We start from the raw sequence: 22,032 nt of genomic DNA on the forward strand, positions 1-22,032 counted from the left end.
CATTTTTTTTTCACTTAAAATAAATAAAATATATTTTAGAAATCATCAGTGAAAAATTTATTGATAACAATTTAAATTGCTTACATTGAATTAAGAAGAAAAAAAAAGAAAAGAAAGAAAGAAAATGCTTATTTGGAAATACAGAGTCAGTTGAGTAACAAAACAATTTTCTATAGTAAAGGAATTACACTAAACTGATTTTTAATTAGTATACATACCCTACAGTTTTCCTTTTTTGCCTGTGATAGCAACCCTTCTAAACTTGTAATTCTATTGTCTCGATTCTGTATTTCACTTTGCAGTCGTTGTTGTTTATTTTCAAAATCTTTACAAAGATCAGCTAACGACTGAAACTCTCGTTGAGAGGCAATTGTTTGTTGTTTTTCATTTTCAACCTGAGATTAAAAGAAAAACAATAACTGAAAATGTATTTTTTGAAAAAATCTTTACCCAATTAATTTTTTAAGGATAAAAAAAAGGCAAAAAAAAGAGTTTAGGGTAGAAAATGTCATTCATACCTAAAAATTAATAATTTAAAATGAGAATACATATTATCAGAACCACTGGTCGGGGTGAGTAGTCAAATTTTATCTTAAAAAATAGCAGTTTATTAAGCACCCTTGTAGAAAAAATTGACCAACAATAACAAAGTAGTTCTGATTACGGAACTAAGTTATGGTGAAATTCACTAAGAGACCAAAAATACTATTCAGTTTTAAAAAATAGAAACAGAGAATACCACCAGTAACTACTACATATTTTTCATGAACATTAAAGTTAAGTTATTTAAAGCTTTTTTCTGCATGTTTCTCATGAAATTCTTATTCAAGTACTTTCAATCCACATCTGGAATACTTAATTTACATTACAGTATGTATTAAGAAGAAGAAAAACATTACACTGCCACTTCATTAACAATTCAATTCCTTAAAAAAGTTAAGAACATAAGTAAACAAACCTGGAATTAAAAAAAAAAATGTAAAATTTTATTAACAAAAGTTTTCTGTTTCTTTTTAAATATTTCAGAATCCAATTTTTTCTACTGTTCACTTTTCTCATTAATAATTTTTTGCAACTCATTAATTTTTTTTAACAATGAAAAGTCACTAGTCAGCTTGTTGAGCAAGATTCAATTCAGCATTGTACATTCAATTTCAGCAATTTCCTTTTCTAAAAGATTTATTTTTCTGTAAAAAGATTGACGAATCAGAATCTATTTTCTTTAAGTCATTGACAGCAATATCTTTAGCTCTTTATTCCTCCAAAAATAGGTAATAATTTGAATGGATTGTTGGTGCTGATATTCTCAATTCTTTATCAATAAAATTCAACAAAAATTCCTTTCACAAAAATACATTTATAAATTAGCAGAACAATCTTGATTTTATTTATTTTCAGATAGCTTTAATTTATCTTCAACTCTGTTGGGAGAAGAGTAGAATAAATGACTATTACCTATATCTATGTAATAATATCGCTTAATTTTAATTAATTTCCTATTTTTTTTATCCTAAATTAGCCCATGTTACTTTATTCTAAAATTCTCTTACTTCCTGATCCAAATACTACTTTTTTAAAATTTAATTATTACCAAAACATGCTCTAAAAATCATCTTTTCTTTGTTTCCCCACGTCTCAAGTGATGGGATAAATATCCCTGGCGATTCTGCGATTGTTTCAAAAATACTCAAGATTCAATTTTATAAGTCCACACATGTCCAAGAAATCCCAACCAGAATATCGCAATAAAACTACTAAAAGGGAAAAATTCAATTATTTTCACTCTCATAAGAATAAGCATATCTTCCCTTTGTCCTCGCGTAAAATTTATGCCTCCCATGATAAAATAAATAGTTCATTCAAAAAGTCTCTTCCTTCTACAAATAAATCAAAATTATGCTTATATTACACACACACACACAAAAGCTTCCCCAAAAAAGTTGAATTCTTTCTGAGATGCCTATAGCAAAACTCATTATACATAAAAATATTAAAATGATTTTCAAAGACACAATGCGATAGGATTATTCAATTTATTAGATTAAATCTAATAAAGTTCATTTGGATTTAATTCTAATATCATTATAATATTCATAATGCATCAGGCAATAGAGAAATATGCTTCACATTTGCTCACCAAAATCTTAATATTGACACAGGTAGTCTCAAAAAGTAGTGCATCTTATTACATCATTTATTTCCTTAAATACTGCAGTAAGGACACTTTCAGTAGTAAAGTTTCTTTAAATAAGATAGGAAAATAGAAAGAAATGTTTTGGTTTCTGAAGATGTTGATAAGTAACAAACATTAAATTTTCATAGAGGAAAAAGACCAATAAGTAAAATATTTACAAAGTTCACATTTCTATCAAGAGAATTTGCATGAATATGATTATTTCCAAATTTAGAGGGTCTTATCACAAATTTAGATGCTGGCATTTATTTCATAAATGCAAATTTATTCAAACTGGAATGCAAAATAAAACTTCATTGCAACTCTTTCTTAAGCAGTCCAGTAATGACAAGCAAACACGTCCAATGTGCTTCAGAGGCACAGACGATTCTTTTTCTTTTTCTTAAATGAGAAAATGAGGGAAATTTTTGAAATATCTGCAATTAGCTTACAAATCACCTTGAATGCAGTTTCGATGAAATTGGGATTTTTCCCATTGGAAACCCAATTCATATTATACTTATATTTAAAGCCCTTAAACCTCAGAGGCGCAACATGATCTTCCCGGGTTAACATTGATTCAAAAGTATTAAGCTCAGTTCGTATATATAATTTTAAAAGCAAAGTAGCATCAAATATATAAAAACAACAGAATATGAATATAAAGAAGAGTTTAATTTTCTGAACAGAATCCATAAGAATAAGTCAATAGTTTTCCAATTTAAATTATGGCACAGAAAATAGGTGATTAAAATAAAATTTTATCTTTCATATGTTCTTTTAAAGCTACTTCTCCCACATTAGCAATGTCAAATTTTGTGGAGTACCATGAACACCACTTTGTTTTATATTTATTTTTAAAAGCCTTCAACCATTCAGTGTATACACTTTTGTAAGTTCATCGTGAATTGAGTACACATTTTGTCAAAAGAAAAACATTTTTACATTAAAATTACATACAGAAAAAATATTTAAATAATTTATTGATAAAAATGTTAATATATAAATATTGTGCAAAGAAGTAACCACAGAACAAAAGTGCAAAATAAGATTAAGTCACAGCAAAACCAAACTTTACACATGTATTTACTACCACAACATAAAATTATCCGCAAATAGATTCCCCCCCCCCTTAACAATGCAAGCAGTAGAAGATTAAAAAAAAAGTTAAGCTACTGAAAAGATATTTTTTCTTCATGCTTGCATACATAATATTATACTATCATAGGAGAAACTTTTTTCAACCTTTGAACTCAGCAAATGAATCAGCAACCGGCATCACTTTCTTCTTTATGGTCAGCAGTTTTCACTGAATGATAAGACAAAAACAAAGACAATTTATTTCAATACTAAGGCAAATCTAACTTCCCAAAACTTTTATCTTCAGAAAGAAAAATAAACACCTATGTTAAAAAGAAAGAAAAAAAGCACTTACAAGTAAAACACTCTAATAGAAAGACCATCAAAAACAAACAGTTTTTAATGTTTTTTAATGATGCTATGTACCCTGCTAGTGAATTATAAATGTGTTTACTTGATTATCATGCTGAATCAATAAAGTACTTAAATTAACATGCTAAGATAAATATCACATTCATTTTTTTTAGAAATTCATGTTCTTAACTGTCCAAAGCCCAAATGCTTTGACCTTATAGTTTTTTAAATTAAAAACGGTCTACATGTGAATTAACTGAACCATCTATCATATATACGAAGAATCTGCACAACTTTGCTTATAAAACAGCAAAATCCAAACTAAAATAACAAAATAAAGCAATTAAAATTAAATAAAAAATATATTGACTTTGTGCATTCATTTGCACCAGCTGAACACAGATTATAAGAATTAAAATAAATAATTAAAAATTAAGGCACACCAAAAATAAGAGTAAGTGGTAACTTTAGAATGCATTCTGCAAACAATGGTATAGAATTTAAATTTGACAGAAATTTTCATGATTCTTGATTTCCTAGTTTCAATTAACTTTAATAAACTGTAATTTATTAATAGTTATAATAATCTAAGATATAAATACATCATAATGATAGAGATCCTGATTGATTCATTGTACTTCAAAAGAGGTGTAATTTCAAATAGGCTCCGGTAATTGGCAAAATTCAGTATAATTATTGAGATTAAGAGACATGCTAAAGTTTTACGTTGCAATATACCTTGAAATGGGCAGAAAAGGAATGGATAACCACTTATTAGAGTAATAAGATTTCATATAAAATAAAAAATTTGGAAATTTTACGAGTGTTTGGGGTTAGCAAACTCCACCACAAGTTTCCTGCATTGATTATTTCTTGGAAAAGAGTGGACTGCCAAAGAAATTACAGTATTTTTTGCAAACAGTATCAAATGATTAAATGAAAAGCTACTGTCTTCACTCAAAATGCTATCAAAAACCAATGTAAATAAGACAGAAAAAGCAATACTTATACACTCCTTTACTTATATCTTAAAGTCATTAGTTAAAGATTCAAAGATATATACTATTAATAAAAAAGTTTATTTTTAAGTGCTTAGTTTGATTTCACTAAATCTTCATTACATACTTTATTAATTTTTTAAGTTGTTTAAAATAGTGTTTTTGAAAATTCTGCAAGAGATATTAGAATTCCAAAAAATATATCTATTAATGCTAAATTTAATTTATTTTTTTATTTTTCATCATTGCCAATTTTCAAATTATTTTATTCCTCTATAATTAGATCTTAAAATTTTAACTTATTTTAATAATTATTGGTTTTGATTAGTTTTGTGTCTAGGTAAAAAATTTTATAAAGAGAGTTGAAATTTTGGAGAATAGATATAATAAGGCCATTAATGCCTCTGAAAGAAGTTAATATTTAGAACGTAAGTCCTTTCAATGAAGTAAAAAAATAGTTTAGCAAATGGAGAAGAATAACTAATTCCTTATGGGACACTTTCATAATTTTATTTTTTTTTTTTTTTTTTACTTTGTACTTATAATTTTATATATCTATTTTTAAAAAAGAGACATTTGGAGAAGATTGAATATGTTTTCTATGTTTATTCAACAGATTAAAATAAGTCTCATTTCATTAGAATTACTTTCACATAAAACTTTAAAATATTGTAGTAAAGGTTATTTTGTATTAATTTCCTTTAAAACGTCAAAACTAAACAAAAAAAGATTTAGAAACCAGGACATGAAATATTCACAGTCTTCAACTCTTGTAGAAATTTTTTACACTTTCTAAATAAAATAATTTCTGCACATAGTCCTTTCTTTATACAGTTATAAAGTAGATTTTGAATTTTTTTTATTATAACAATTAGCATTTATTTTTACTATTATTATGGGTAATTAAAACTTTTTTTGGTCGTGAAATCAATGAATCCAGAACAGCTATCACCGTATAATAAAAGGTTTTAATTTAAATAACTATTTGTCATTAATTTTGACTCCAGGTGATTAAAATAAGTATTTCAATTTACATTTATAACACAGAATATAAATTAAACCTTTCTGAAAACTTTGTAAAAAAAATTCAAAGGTAATTAAAAAGGTTTTTTTTTTAGATTAATTTTTTTACCAGATGTCACTGATCCCAATTCAGTCAGAGTAATTTATTTATATGACTTGTAACACTACATTGTCATGGTAAGAGTGAAACTACATCATGCATATATTATATATATACTAGCTGACCCGGCAAACGTTGTTCTGCCTTATAAATTATTTCTATTAAATATTTTGGTTGTTAACGAATGCATTGTAAGTGTGTGGGGATGGGATCTATGACAGAAAGAGGAAAGCAGCATTGTAGACGATGATCGCCGATAAAAACAAAAAACACCAACCATTAATTTTCTCAATACAATGTATTTCATTAACATAACGAACATATACATTGTTTGATCTCTTAAAAGTTAAATGTAAAGTGAAAAAAAGTAATATATATTTTGCCCTAAAGTATAAAAATGAAATAAAGAAAATCAATATTCATTTCGAAGAGCAATTGACTGTACGATATATTTTCTCAGTTCGTCTTTAGCCAACACAAATAAGCTCGAGAGTTTGCCCATGTATTAGCACTATGCCTTGGCATAGTGCTAATAAACGATAACAAATGGTTTATAAAAAAAGATAACATTACTTAGCAAATAAAAATAAAAAGTATCAGAATTGCAGTTAAACAAATAACAGATTGCCAAAATATTTTGGACACCATCTTTTGTAAACTAAGCAATGAAAACACTTTCCTTTATCAGATTATAAATTGCAGTAGTTTAATGGTAATACCTTGACTTAAGGCTGGAAGGCTCAAAAATCAAAAAAAGATTCCATCAAAAAATTGTCATGTAAAACAGTTAAATTATGTTATTCAGCGTACATCTGGCTTGTTCTTTTGAAAAGAAAATCTGTGGATTTGTGCTACTTCAAAAAACTTCAAAGACAACTGCTGAAATTTTTAAAAATCATTGACAATGCAGATAAAAAAATACACAGTCATGATACATATTTATTATGATATGCTGAGACAAAAGTTTGACTAGATAGCCTTATATATTTTGTATATAAATGAATATTAATAAAAAATGTTTTATTATTACACTTTCAGTCATCAGAAGTGAATTTCAGATTGGAAAATGAAATGCCAATTAATGACAAGGAAGTATATAAGTGATTAATTTAGGTAATTGAAGATAAGCTATTTTATTAATATGGAAAATTTATAATTAGCGAAATCATTAAGATTAAACAAAATTCCCATTCAAAATGGTAGTACATAAATCTAATTTTTTTTAGTTCTTGGATTAATATTTCTTTAATTTAAATCGTAGATTAAATACTAACAAAATTATAAAAACTGTCATTTCTGTTTAAAAGCTGGAGATTAAAATCTGATAGTTATTATAAGTAGTTTTATTATCCTGCTTAGCAGATTAAATAACAAAGAAAAAGATGTGATACAAATATAAATAAAAAGGTCAGAGAAAGTATATGCATTCCAAATCATAATTCATGTTCTTAAATAGCTTTTTAGGGTAAAGAAAACAATCAAAAGGTTTCATAATTTGAATTCTGAAATGTGTTTTTTTTTTAGTACCTTATGCTTTTCTTTTTCCAAAGCTAGCTCCAGACATTCACACTGCAACTGCTTTTGCTGTCTTTCTTTCTGGAGTCTTTCAATTTTTTCTTCCAGTGTATTTATTTTCTGAATAGCTAATGGTGGAAGCTCTTGTTTCCATTGTGAAGAAGCCCAATCCATGCTTCTTAAACTAAAACTAAAAAATTAAACTGCTAACAAATGAAATTGGAAAAACAAAGAAATTCCTTTATAAATAACTGTTTCACAAATAAATAATACATCACAAATTCTCAACAATCTAGTTTAATTTAAAAAAACTCTGTAGCAAAATGAGATATAATTTTCTTTGTCGAAACATTGCAAGTAAGCATCTGTTACAATCCTTCCTGTACATAAGGAAGGATTGTATGTCTGATTTTCCTGCTAATTACCAATGTAGAGAGGAGTGTGATGGTGGGATTGGGTCTTTTCTCTGCCCAGCTACATCATTTTGAATTGAGGATCTTTTCAAAAGCAAAACTTTTACTTTCAACTTGGCTTATTTCTTCATTAGAGTAATTATTTGTTAATGAACCATACAATAAATTTTAATAAAACTAAACCTACACTTTACATCAATATGTTGTTTAGTTTTCAAATAACTATAAATTGAGTTCTATAAGCATAAAAAAATGTTTTCTTCTTTTGCAAATTCCATGCATTGTCATAATTTATGCACTTCGTCAATTAGTTATGATGTACAATATAAATATCATGTAAAGTTTATTTTGTTTTTCCTATATTTGGGAAGCTGGTTTACCATCTTTTGGCACACATCATTTTTTTTAAAGCTGAAGGCAAAGTAATGGTTCATAAAATATATTTACTTGGTAATGATAAAAATGTTTTGTTGATGCTTTCATTTTCTGAGCCCTAACATCCATTGAGCTAAGTTATATTGTCATCAAAAATTGCATATTCTTATCATAAAAATGTAAATAATTTTGTAAATAATTGTAATAAATTTTATGATTTATTGTATTAAATTTTATTGATTCAAGTAATCAATAAGAATTTCAATTAAAAAATTAACAGCTATTGTAGATTCTTCAATATATTCTGTTGATTTTCCTACTGAATGAAGCGCAGTGGAGGCTGAAATATTTGATTAGATATAATGCACATATCTGCAGAAAATATAATAGTCTTTTGTATTTTCCAGCCATCAAAGTTTTACGATTAACTCTTTAAAAAAATACCTAAATTGAAGTTTTAACACCAGTAGCCTTCTTACCCCAACTGATAAATGATTTGAACAGCCGAAATATACAAGAGTAGCCATTTTTCTACAGAAAAGAATGAGGTCTGAAATCTATAAAATAAAAAGGGAGATTCCCAACATGTGAGAGGAAATAACTAAGATCAATTCCAAAACACAAAGTTTCATTCAGCTTAGAAAGTTAAAAATAACATTTGAAGTAAACAAAATTAAAAAAACATAGCTAAAAAGAGTGAAGAAGTGAAAAAATAACTACAATTTTCTCTTAGTCAAAAATATGTAATAGGATCTTTATTAAATATTATTCTGTTATAAGCACATTAGAAATTTATATCACATATTTATATAGTTTAGATACTGATTATCATACTGCTTGAAAATTTTGAAATTATATTTTGTATATGAAATATATATGCATATGAAATATACATGCATATCATATAGATAATATACATGCATACAATTTAAATATGAATTGTGTGATGAAAGCAGTTATGTAAAAATAAGCTATTCTTATTCATATTTCTTCAAAATTATAGATTAGATTTAAGGAGGTTCTCAAAGATAGTTAAAATAGTTTTTACTTATATAACGTGAAATGTCATTATTTAAATGAATATGTATTTTATAATCTCAAATAAAATTATAACTAATTATTCTGTTTCTTAATAATACTCTATTGTTTAAACTAGATTGTTTTTACTTTTGAAGTTAAGGGGGAGGGAAGATCTGATCAGAGACCTTATCGGAAAGACAGATCTCCAAATTTTATTAGAATTTCTGATTAAATATTCTAAACTATTATTTTGTAGTGTAAGTTTTTTAATTGACATTTCTGTACACAAACATAAAAAAAATATGGCTGGGAAAATTTTTATGGCTAAAAGTTTTCTCAAACAATTTATTTATAACATCAAACAGTACTGCTCCCAATCTAATGTCATCAATGTATCCACTCTCTGTGAACCTAGCCTTGAGCTTCAATCCTTTTTATCTTTCTCATTCTAAAAACAAATGTGAAAATTATTTGCCTTATAATACAAAGATTTGTTGAATTCCTTTATAAAACACTAAAATCCACTTGACATTTAAATAAAATGCATGGAGCACTGCAAAATTAAATTAACTAAAAGCATTTTGTTGGCATGCAGAGATGTTTCAGCAATCTTGTTAATCATGAGAATAAGTTTAAATCCTCTTTGCAAGATTATATGAATAACTCTCCACACAATTCCAAAATAATTTCAGTTCTGCATTAAATTCATGAAGGCATAATGAAATCATCTTGTCTCTTTCTCCTTTCCTCAAAACTAAGCAAAGAATAATGAATTTCTAAAAGCAAAACCAAGTCACAAACAGGTTTTCTCTTCTTTCTCTAAAGATAAAATTCACTTACTTCCCTAGGACTTAACAAAAAAATATTTTCTGAGGTTCTCAAGTATGTCAAAATAAAAATCAAAGAGTTTTAAAAATTTATGAGAATACAGAGTAAACATTCAATACAAGAAACTAACACTATAGTTAATATCAATATTCAAAAGATCAACATGTATGCAAATGTATTTTTAATTATATATTTAATATTTTAAAATCAAAAAGACTTATAAAAATATTATACAGAAAAACCTGCTATCTGCAAATTTATGTTTAGCATAAGATACATCAAATATTTTAGTTTATTTTTAGTATAAAATCAATAAAAGCTTATCTCCTAATAATCTTTTATATATAAATATATATTGTTTATAATATATTCATATTATAAATAATATATAATTAATAATATAAATAATTCTAATGAACGATACAAAATTTAAATACTACAAATAAAAATTCAGAAGCAAATAAAATGATTTAAAATATTAATATTTCCAATGATTAGAAATGACAATACTAATATTAAATTTTTCTGTGCAAGTAAATGCAGTTCATAATTAATAAAAATTATTTGATTAATTATTAATAAACCTTCCTTTCTAGCGCTTGCAAGTAAAATTTAAACAAAATGTAAACAATTTTGGATTTCTCAGCATAAATATAATTTTCAAATTTATTTATTTAAATGGAATTGATCAATAAATTTAATTCAGAATAAAAAAATTTAAAATTCATGTATTCCCTTTAAATTGAATTTGCACAAACAGTTAAAAAAGTTAAAAAAATAACTAAATTATCATGCAAGTATTAAAAAACATTTTTTAAACACTATTTATGAAATATATATATAAAAAAAAACAGGAAAAGTTTAACAATTGAAACTACATTATATTTTAATGTTGAATAAAAACATCTTCATCAAAAGAATTTTAACCCAAAATATGATCTATTACTGTATATTTTTGTGTATAACCCAACACAGAATATTTTGAATTTTTGTAAAGCTAAAATTTGAGGTTGGCTTATACATGGATCTGTTAATTTCGCAAAAATATATATACCTTTCTATTAACTGGACACAATTGATAAAATGCTTTATATTAACAAATATAACATGCTTAATTCTGAAGTTTATACTTCTTAAGTTTAAAAAATCAATTCCAAATGACATCAGTTTTTTATTTAGATACAATGAGTAATTCTTTTGGGGAAATTGGGTTCTTTCATTTTAAAAATTATTCCTTATTGTCATTTTATTGCATCTTCACAATAAAATATATGATGGCAATGAAATTTTTTTCTGGAAAAGTGTCAAATAGAAAATCACTAACAGAAAAACATTTTAAAAAATATAAATGATTAGCACATAAAAATAGCAATTAAAATTTTTTAATCGATCATTGCAGATGTCTGGCCTTTTATTTTACAAAGATTTGATTGAAAATTATTTGATTCATTTTACCTTTTTTGACAATATGTTTGAACATCACAATATTTTTTTTTTAACATTTTTATTTTAATTTACATATAGGTTTTAAATTTTTTTTAAAAAAATTATTCTCTCAGTTTATATATGGATCAGCTCATATTTGAAAATATTTGGTAAATAACCTCTTCTTTGTCATTTCAAAATACCATTAACAGGAATATTAAATATTTTCTTACAACATGACATCTTTGACTTCTGAAAACATATCAAAATTATCTTGGCTTCTATTCAATAATTCTCATAAAAATAATACTTTTAAAATTTGCTTTTTTCAATAGCCAAGATCTTTATGAACTTCATTATATCATGAGCAGTTCCATTTCAATTTATGCTTCCTTTTGAAGAAAGATATTCATTGAGGTAACTTAGCTTTAATTGTTTGAATAAATCCAGGATAAATTTTTTTAATTCTAGAAAAATAATGTGAAAAGCTTCATTTTCACCAGCATTACTATCTCCTAAATCATAAGAGGTTAGTATAGTTCTATTAAATCTACTTCATCAGTTTCATTTCATTTAAATTGCCGATTTAAAAATTGTTATTCTCCACAATTAAAAGTTACTCTAATTTTTCTACTATGAAGAGAACAGTAAGTTGCACAAAGATTTCTTCAAATTTTAAAACTATATATTATGTTACAAAAGTACCCTGTTATATAAAGGTCATTAATTAGCATGTTTAGAAACACATATCCAAAATATGAAATATTTTGATGGATTTTCTCTCAAGCTTTTTTTAACAAATTATAACATTTTATGTCACAGAGCCTTAGCTGACATTTCTAAGGCTTAAGTAACAGAAGATTGTTCTTATTTCAAAGTATCAATAAAAATAAAGTTATATGCCACCTAAAAATTTATCAAGGAAACTACCGATTTCATATGTAAGAATTATAATTCATTTTTTATGATTTAAGCATCAGAGATTTTAAGTTCACTAAACACTGTCTATTTATCTCAAAAATAAATAGGTAGCATAGTAACTGAACTGATATCTCAAAGATATCAGTTACTATACAACTATAAAAGTTCATTCATTCTTTGATTTTTCAAGAATATATACACAAGTGTATTTTTTAATTTATTACATTGTTAGTACAGTCGCATTCTAGAAAGCCAAGGAAAGTCATTTTTTTATAAATCTTTATATGCCACATTAAAAAAATCGTATCGAATGTGTGCTATAAACTTTTTTTAAATTCTCATTCCTAATATTGAATACATAAGTATTCCGACGAGCTGGTATCACACTTTAAGTAGACTTAATTGCTAACAATATATGATAAACTGTGTAAATCGCATACAAAAAGAAATATTTTATAGTGAATTCTTCATTTAACTAGGTAAAACTCTTTAAAAATTCTTGGTATGGAAACTAAAGCTTTAACTAAATGCATTTTTATTACCAGAAACAGTTTACCATATTACTTACGCGAAGTAAGAAAATAAGCTACAATTACTTCAAACATATATATATATATATATATATATATATATATATGTACACACAAGCTAATATTTCATAGTGATCTGATATTCATAATTCTTAAGTAGGAACATGCATAATGTTTAATTAGAAGATAAGTAAAAAATAAAGAAATATAAGCGTATTTATAATTTATTAGATATTTAACATTACGTTTCCAATTAAGTTTTTTTAATACTCACGTTTGTTATGGATAAAGAACTCGTTATATTATCAATAAACTTGTCTTTCTTTCTTTAATTTATTTTAGAAAGGGTAATTTTTAAGACAAAAATTTTCATATTATATGCAGAACAACGTACTGCCAAACATTTAATTTCAAAAACGGTGACAGAGAAATAGACTATGCTGATTGGCGATTTTTGGTACTGATTATTAACTGTTTTTTTTTTTTTAATCTAAAGTTTTTTTTTTGTTTTTTTTTAGTTCTTTTTTTTTTTTTGAAAATTAAATAAAACTTAGAAATTAGAATTTTTTTTAAAAAAATTACTTCATAAACTATGTTCTTCCCACTTTAAAAAAATTTATAATGGAATAAATGGTTTAAAATATTATAAAAAATAATTTATTTTCCTTAAATTTTTAAAACTATTTCATATTAATAGTTTAAGAAGGCATTTTTTTTTGTTTCATTTCTTTATTCTTTTATTATTACAGAATGCTTAAAGAATGTTTAATCATATATTATTTTTAAAATCTCTCGAAATAATATTTATCCCAAATATTGTATATGGCAATGGTGAATTACGCGCCTGTTCTACTGGAAAATGAAATTTTTGTTCTTGCTTCATTTGTCTATGGGTATTGTTATCACTGTTAAGTAAATGTGATAATTTTGTGTGTGTGTGTATATCTAGTAATTGTTCAGAATCCTTTAAACTCCAAAGCTGTTCTGTTAGTATTCCTTATAAAATCATAATATGGCTGTCACAAAGAGAAAATTGACTGAAGATTATCTGGATCCGTATGTGTGTAATGCCAATGAAGTTATAAACTTCAAATTTGTTACTTCTGCCGAAGATATTGATGATGACAGTAAAAACTTTAAACCGGAATATACGCACCAATTTTTTGGTGATAGTGAGAATATATTTGGCTATATTGGTTTGCGTGTGAAAATGATTTATTCTGCATGCCAACTTTCGCCGTTATTTTTGATGACTTACAGAGAGAAAGCCAAGCCGTCCAAAACTGGTGGTGTAGAGCCCGACAATGTATATAAGATCATTTGCAATAAACTAGAATTAGAACCATCTAGAGATGTGGATGCATTTAAAGAATCGTTGAATAAAGAATCAACTTTTCAACCTTATGGAGAAATGCTTAGCTGTTTCTGTATTGAAAACGGCGGGAAAAAAGAAACCTACGGTATCTACAGAGCCAATTGTAACACACCAGGTTTCTTAGAATATCATCAACGGATGCAGACTCTTATTTTATGGTTTATAGATGCAGCTTCATATATCGATGAAAGTGACGAGCGGTGGGATTATTTTGTTTTGCACCAGCATATTACAGATGGAGACACCAAATTGTTTCCATTTGCCGGTTATGCTACTGTATATCGTTATTATGCTTACCCTCTTAATATTCGCCCTAGAATAAGTCAGATGCTAGTGTTACCTCCATATCAAAAATGTGGATTAGGAACAAAATTGTTGGAAAATATTTGCGATTGGTATGTAAAAGATCCTGAAGTTTTGGATGTTACTGTTGAGGATCCATCAGAGGAATTTGTTAGAATTAGAGATTTTATTGATTGTAAAAGGTGTGAACCGCTTCCAAGTTTCTCTAAAGAAAATTTGTTTAAAGGTTTTTCTGCTGACATGGCAGAAGAAGCTAAAGAAAAATTTAAAATTAATAAAAAACAAGCTAGGAGAGTTTATGAAATATTACGTTTAAAAAACACAAACATAGAAAATCCAGATGAGTATCGAGCATATAGATTGGATGTTAAGAATCGTTTAAATATTCCTTTTCAACGTGAAAAATTAGATTTGGAAAAATTGCAGAAAAATCTCACTCCTGATGAATTGAAAGCTGCTGCAAATCCTATTCCTCGTGAACAAAGAATAGAGCAGCTTGATCACATGTATACGGAACTAGAAGAAAAGTACAGATATGTTCTTGATAGATTAAAGGAAGAATGCGAGTGAAATTTTGTGCCTTCTTTTCAAGTTAAATTGAAAGAAGTCATCAAATGTATTATTTTATTTTCAAATCCATGATTGAATCTAGAGGTCATTAAAAAACATTTTCAAAGAGCACAGAAGGTTTCGTTTTTGAATGTATGTCATCTCTCAAAGTATAATTTTTTTACTTTGAAGACTTTTCTGTACTATAAAATTCTTAAATATATGCATTTTGCTAAGTTTTTAAATTGTCAGTTTTATACAATAAGAGGGTGGGAATTTGAATATCTAGAAGATATAAATAATATATACCTTTTTTTCCATGTATTTTAGAAATGGCTAAGTATTAATAATAGATAAAAGGATTTTACTTACGTTGTATCAAAATGCTTTTTTTTTTTTTTTTTTTGCTTAAAAAGCATTATTAGCATTCTCAAATGTATAAATGTCGAATTTCCTTTGTGTGTCTTCTAATAGTTCATACTATTTGAGTACATTTAATAAAATGAAACAAATTCTCAATTAGTATTAAATTGATGAGTTTTAATTTCTCTATTTTTTTTAAAATAAAATGTTTGTATCTACGTCTTGTCTGTTTAGTTTGTTTGCCGTTATATGTTTTTCTTATAGGAATGATTAGCATTTAAATAATTATTCAAAAGGTTAATGTCAAATTTATGTTAGTATTTTCATTTCATACTTATTCTGTTTTTCTTTGTACTCTATTGGCAAGAGTCTAAATTTGCATTGATTTTAAATTATAGTTGAATATGTGTCTGTTAATTTTAAACGTATTTTCCCCTCTACTAATAATGGAATTTTTTATAATTATTAATTCAGAACCTGTGCATTAATATTTAAATCTTTATGAAGTCTTTGAATTTTTTTTAACCTTTATGGGAAAATTAGCATTTTTGGAACTAAATACATTGTATATGCATTTATGCTAATTTATTATTTCCATGTTTCTAAGAAAGTGAAGCAAGTAGGATACTGAAATAAACATTTTGTTACAAATTTATATCCAAAAATAAGAATTAGTTAAATATGTAAAAATGTAGTTAATTTCTTTAAATTCTTTTGCATTTGCTATGGATTCCTATGGTTTGCAAGCTTAAATATAATCAGTTTTAAAAAATTAGGATTTGAACATTATGTTTCATCTAATTTCACTAAATCTTATTGTTCAGTATATTAATAATAAATTTTATAGTTGTCAAAGATGGAACTAATATTAATTTTTAGAAAAAACAGTATTTATATTTTAATATCGGCTGCTTTTGGTCACCAGCTGGTTTGCCGGCATTAAAACATTTAATTAAATAATCAATACATATCAAACAATTTTTTGCATATTAGTTTTTTTTAACTTCTTGCAACTTGTAAAATAATTATTATAAAAATGTATTTTATATGTCTACATAAAATGTAAATATTTACAGTTTAAATATTATAGAATTCATTAATGATTTTTAAGTTGTCCTTGTTAGTGTAAGGTCGCATAAAATTGGTCTATGGATACTGACCAGCTGATTTGTTGGCAATATTTGTTACATTTAATTTCAGTTAAATCATTAAATATAACTTCATGTTTATGGTTCCCTTAGATTTTCAAATATTAAAAAAGTTTTTTTTTTTTTTTTTTTCATATTTTCTGTTTATTGTGTACATGGACCTTACAATGGAAACCAGTCAGCCTGCAACTTCTAAAATAATTACCAAAATGTTTTGTATGCCAGTTTAAACATTTATTCTTTCTTAGATGCTGTTTTAAAATATTGTAGCTGTATTGCTTAATTTTCATATATTTTTAAATCTCTTTATTAGTGTAAAGTTATGTGACCTTACTGAGACCTTTTCCTTCTGATGAAAGCTCTGGTTACCTTTGGTAACCAGTTGGTTTACAAGAAATATTAGTTATGCTTTTTTTTTTTTTTTTTTTGAATTATATAAGCATAAATTTATGTTCATGATTTTTGCAAATTATCAGAATTATATAGCAATGTTTTAATTGTTTTACTTATACCCTTTAATTTGTATATGAATCTTGCTAATATAATCCCATGATATCATAGCACTATTAAAAACATAAAAGTATAGTAATTTTTCTAAATTTCATGGTATTGTACCTTCATATTTTTTTAACCCATCTTATAAACTACATAGATAATAAACAAAATTTTTCTTCAACATTGGTAGAAAATTATGCAATGAGATAGTTCATGAAACTATGAAAACAGTTTGAACTTCAGGACAGCCATGTAATCTATTGTTGGAAATTATACATGAAAAATTGTCAAAATTCAAGAAAATTAAATTAATGTCATTAAAAAGACAATTTTTTAAAAATTTTGAAACTGAAAATTTGTTTTTGTGCAATGATATTTTTGGAAGCTGTCGCAGGAAAAATTCAGCTTAAATTTTATTAATTGAGATTTTGGTTTAAAATTACTCTGCGGTGCACATTCCTATCTGTCGAAGTATAAATGTGCCAAATTTTGCAACTGTATGTCAAATGGTCTATAGAGCACCAACACACACATTTCATCTTTATCATTATATTAGATATTAGTGAATCAAAAGTATTTTGTTAAATATGATTCACAGGGCAGAGGATCAAAATGTGTATTTATCAGGGCAGTTATTGATTGAGGTTACATAAAATATAATTATTTACTTCATTTGGACACTTTTTTTAACAGTTGTATGGTAATTCCTAAAGGTTTTCAAATTAGCTGTTGGGTCCTGATTTAGAGTGGATATCCTGTATATATTAAACAATATTTGCTTTAAATAAAACTGATTATTAAATTTATAATAGATGCTGTAAATGAGCATATCAAACTTTTTCTTGTATTTATTTTTTAGAAAATATTATTTTATTTCATACAGACATGTGCTGAAAATTGCTCTCTTCCAATTTAGTTTGCAGTGATAGTTAACTGTTAAAGCCATTTTTGTTGTATAATGCCTTTGGAAATTATGGAAATATGCCAAAAGTCCTTTTTAAAAAAAGTTAATTCTTTTTTAGTTGATAAGAAGTGAATGTAAATGTTCATTAAGTTTCTGTCTCAGTTTTTTTGTAATATTCGTATGATCGGTCTAGTAAAAAAGGTGCATCTTGAAATTATACTGCTACAAGTTTTATTGAGCAAGAAAATTCATTCAAATATTTATTTTATAATGATATTAAATGGCCTATTATGCAATGTATATCAAAGTGATAGGCCCACCTATAAAAATAAAAGTTATGTTGGAGAGAAAAAAAAAATATTTATTATGTACTGAGTACTATTTTGTAAACTATTACATATATAATTAAAAAAATGCTTAAATAATATGTAAAATATAAGAATTATTAAGAAAACAAGCAGTTTGTCTCAATTTTTGCCCAATTGGAGCTGCTTTTTTTCAAATTTGCTGTGCAGTATACACTTTTCTTGTGAGTATGCCCATGTTCCTTACAGGATTCAAGTTACGATTGCATAGTTGTCAATTGCTACTGTGTACACCATTATATAGAAATCATTCAAAAGTTACATTGCAGTATACACAGGAGTATTGTCCTATTGGAACATGAAAAATAGATCTCCATTGTGCTTTGATTGTGGAAGAAATTATTGTTCATGCAGCTGCACTATTCAAATGATTGTTTACAAATGCTTTATTACACAATCAAATAATATTATTATTGCCATGTAGATTGATGAGAACAAGTTTTGGTTAATTACAGATGAGACTGAATAACTTAAGGCATATAAAGGTGGTTTCAAAGTATGCATTTGCGTTGCTATAATGGGTAAGTCATTCGATTTAACAGACATTGAAAAGGATATAGTCATCAGGTACAGAAAACGTGATGGCAGCATTTCTGAAACCACAGCTTTTGTGAAGTGTTTATTCAGTACTATAGTGAATGTACACTTCATGAAAGACTAACTGGAACTGAAAGAATTAAGAGGGTGTGCAGTCCAGATGTGCAAACTATAAGGCACCATGGACCATTAATGACAGATGAACTGATTAAAACTCATTTATATGTTATCATCAATACATTGATGTCTCAAATGGATCAGCAGTGCACTAGAAAGCTATCCGGGATAACTGTTAGGTGCACTTCAATGCGCATATTGGCCTTTGCATTAGACCTGTGATTTCGTCACCCATGTTGATAAATGTGCATTGCAAGAACACATTGTGCATTTACATTACAATACAAATATTAGAAAATGTTTCCATTGAATCGATGTACTGAGAGATATCAGAAACTATTGTCGGATGCCAACAAGGTGCAGAGGCAATATGGTGATCTGGGACATATTTGCACAACATGCTTTAGGTTCATTAATTTCTGTAGAAGATACCCACAATAGCTTATCCATTATTACCAATCAAGTAGTCCTTATATGGCATCCTGCGAAAGTTGGCATGTTTCAAGAGGTCATTGCTACATGCCATGTGTCCAATATTGACCATACTTCGTTCGAGGTGCATGAAGGAAAATTCCAGGTACTATCCTAGCCTCTGAATTTTCCAAATTTTAATCCTTGGGAAAATCTATGGTAAATCTCTATTGACATCTCAGACCTTACATTTTGGAGTCTTCAGGAGCTACATGACACTGCTGTTTTCACGGTCTCGGATGCCAGTCACTTCCTTCCAAGCACAAATTAAGTCCATGCCCCACCACTTAACTTTTATATTGACTGCAAACAGAGGCTATTTCATCTATTACAAAAATGATCATATTATTGTGGCTCCACGGTCCCCATCCCGATCATCCAAATTTGTTACGTACTTTTACAGAACCACCATCCGCTTGTTCTATTTGAGAATATCTGTCTTTGCACGGTAATGTTGGCAGCCATTTGTGCTGAATTTCTTTTCATTACTGAGTACCAGTCATCTTTCTAGGACATCATTTACCTACCTGAATTTAAATTACTTTTCTGTTTGTTTTTTAGTCTGTTTTGACATAGCTTTATTCCTTCAACAAACTATGCTTCCAAACTTCTTTATGTATAGGCTGTATGTAGATTTTGTATTAAAAAAATTTTTTGGCCAAAGTGCCTTAGCCCATAATTCCATATTTTTAATTCCTTTATAATAGTCTTATTTTTTAACGATGCTGACTTTTGATGGTCATCCAGATAATATTTTATTAAATTTTTGCAAAAATTGTTTATAATATTAATACTGCATGTTTAAAAGTTTAGCTATTCCTCTTCTGGATTTCCTACACATCTTAATAAATCTAACAGTTTCCTCTTGATCAACCTGCAATGGTGATCCAGTTTGTACGATTGCAACATGATGTTCCAATCTATTTAAATAAGTCCACTGCAGTAAGACAAGTTGCTTTTTAAATAATTATAATGATTATTTTAAAGTTATATCTACCTAAAACATAATTCTTATCATTTAAGAGTTGTAACTTTATGAAAGCTGGTGAATCTATTGTTTCAATGCACATTATAAATACAAATATTTGGTAGGCAGGGTAAAATAATAACTTTTGTTGTAAGAAAATATAATTTGAATCAGTTAGGTGGGGAACATTTTGAATTCAAAATAAAATGACTCATTGGAATTATGAAAGGATTTAAATATCCTAATCGGACTGATAATTGTCTTGATAAGTAATAATAAATAAACAATTTTTTCTGCTTTATCATTTTAGTAAAGCTTTAATATTATTCAATGTGGCATTTGATTAACACATTCGCTGCCGCTGGCGCGTCGCAGATAATATATAATTGTACCAAACCATCTATATTATTAGATGACACCTTCTCTGCTGCAGTTAAAAGATAGCAAAGAAGGGATCATCTAATTAGACAGAAAGCCCGGATATCAGGCTTGAACCGTGGCAGTGAACGTGTTAAATGAGGGTCGTTGTAGTTGAGATAGTAAAGTGAAGAAGAATCTTCAGTTTTTAATGATCTGCATGTGTGTGCAAAATCTTTGCTGCCAGCGAACACCTTTCATTACTCTGACGGGATTCTTTTTAAAATACGGTAATAAATGTGTATTATGCAAAACATTACTTCTAAGAGATATTATTTTATTAAATGTATTATGACAATACATGATGAATAAAATGCTTTTCTTGCCAAACAAAACTTTTAAGAAATATCTGTATATCAGCAAAATAATATTCTGTCAAATTAAAGAGGAAAGATTAGTGATAAGCAGCCAAATATTATTTGTAATAATAGACTATTTCAGTTTTTGAGTGCACAGTTATTTTTATGTAGCAGCTTTTGATGAATTATATTTGTTTATTTATTTGATCAAATCTGTGAAATTTTTAATATTTTATCCCTGGAATTCGAAGGATATTTATATACATAAAAAATTAACCTTTAAAATAATCCCGAAAATAAACAGGAAAAGCTGGTTGTACCATTTAGAAAGTTAATGATTCATTTAAATTGTGATAGAAAATTTATGAACCACTTGTCATTCATTTGTCAATTTATCTGATATTTAGTCTACATCTATTGATGTTGTATTTCAAAACAAAAACATAGAACCCTAGTTGAATCATTAAGATAAAATATTCCAGAAATGTAGTTATAAGATTATATATATATATATATAATTATAAAATTAAATTGCCTTCCACTGTTTTATTCTACGAAATAGCAGTGTAGATGCATTTCTAAGAATAATGTTTTAAATAATTGTCATGTACAAGTACGCTATAATTTTTCATTCAACATTCTTTATCTATATGACATTTCTTAGATGCAAATTTACTCTCGCTTATAATAAGGTGAAATCTCTTTCATTGTAAATTATTAGAAAAAACCTCACGTCCCAGTTGCTGCATTGTTTGGTATGCAGTGCATTATTTGTTCCGATCTAAATCTTTCTTCATAATAATGTACCGAATCTCTTACTTTCAAATATTTTCAGTCATTAGTAAGATACATGAATGAAGGCACGACTTAAAAATAATATTCAAATGACAAAATTGAATATTTTAGGGGCAATTCTTCACCAAATGAATCTTTGTAATTTTTTTTTATATTGCATCTTAAAATGTTA

General features: G+C 26.7%; 2 protein-coding genes across 5 annotated transcripts in view; one reads left to right on the plus strand and one right to left on the minus strand.

The window, feature by feature from the left end:
• The window catches only part of LOC129965411 (centromere protein F-like), a 158,227-nt gene extending 145,058 nt beyond the window's left edge, over positions 1 to 13,169 (minus strand). For all 4 annotated transcript variants that reach the window (XM_056079265.1, XM_056079266.1, XM_056079264.1 and 1 more), the window contains exons 1-3: positions 13,030 to 13,169; positions 7,256 to 7,433; positions 219 to 395 (exon numbers count right to left, since the gene is read on the minus strand). In XM_056079265.1, the coding sequence (XP_055935240.1) occupies positions 219 to 395; positions 7,256 to 7,417 (339 nt within the window). In that variant the 5' untranslated portion in view covers positions 7,418 to 7,433; positions 13,030 to 13,169. The remainder of the gene's footprint in view (positions 1 to 218; positions 396 to 7,255; positions 7,434 to 13,029) is intronic.
• A 431-nt stretch (positions 13,170 to 13,600) lies between these two features.
• On the plus strand, positions 13,601 to 15,313 carry LOC129965898 (histone acetyltransferase type B catalytic subunit-like). Its single transcript, XM_056080166.1, has one exon. It carries the CDS (start codon positions 13,768 to 13,770, stop codon positions 15,001 to 15,003), a length of 1,236 nt encoding a protein of 411 aa, XP_055936141.1. The 5' UTR covers positions 13,601 to 13,767; the 3' UTR covers positions 15,004 to 15,313.
• Positions 15,314 to 22,032: the final 6,719 nt, after the last annotated feature.

The sequence above is a fragment of the Argiope bruennichi genome, chromosome 4, assembly GCF_947563725.1.
Source record: "Argiope bruennichi chromosome 4, qqArgBrue1.1, whole genome shotgun sequence".
Classification (NCBI taxonomy): domain Eukaryota; kingdom Metazoa; phylum Arthropoda; class Arachnida; order Araneae; family Araneidae; genus Argiope; species Argiope bruennichi.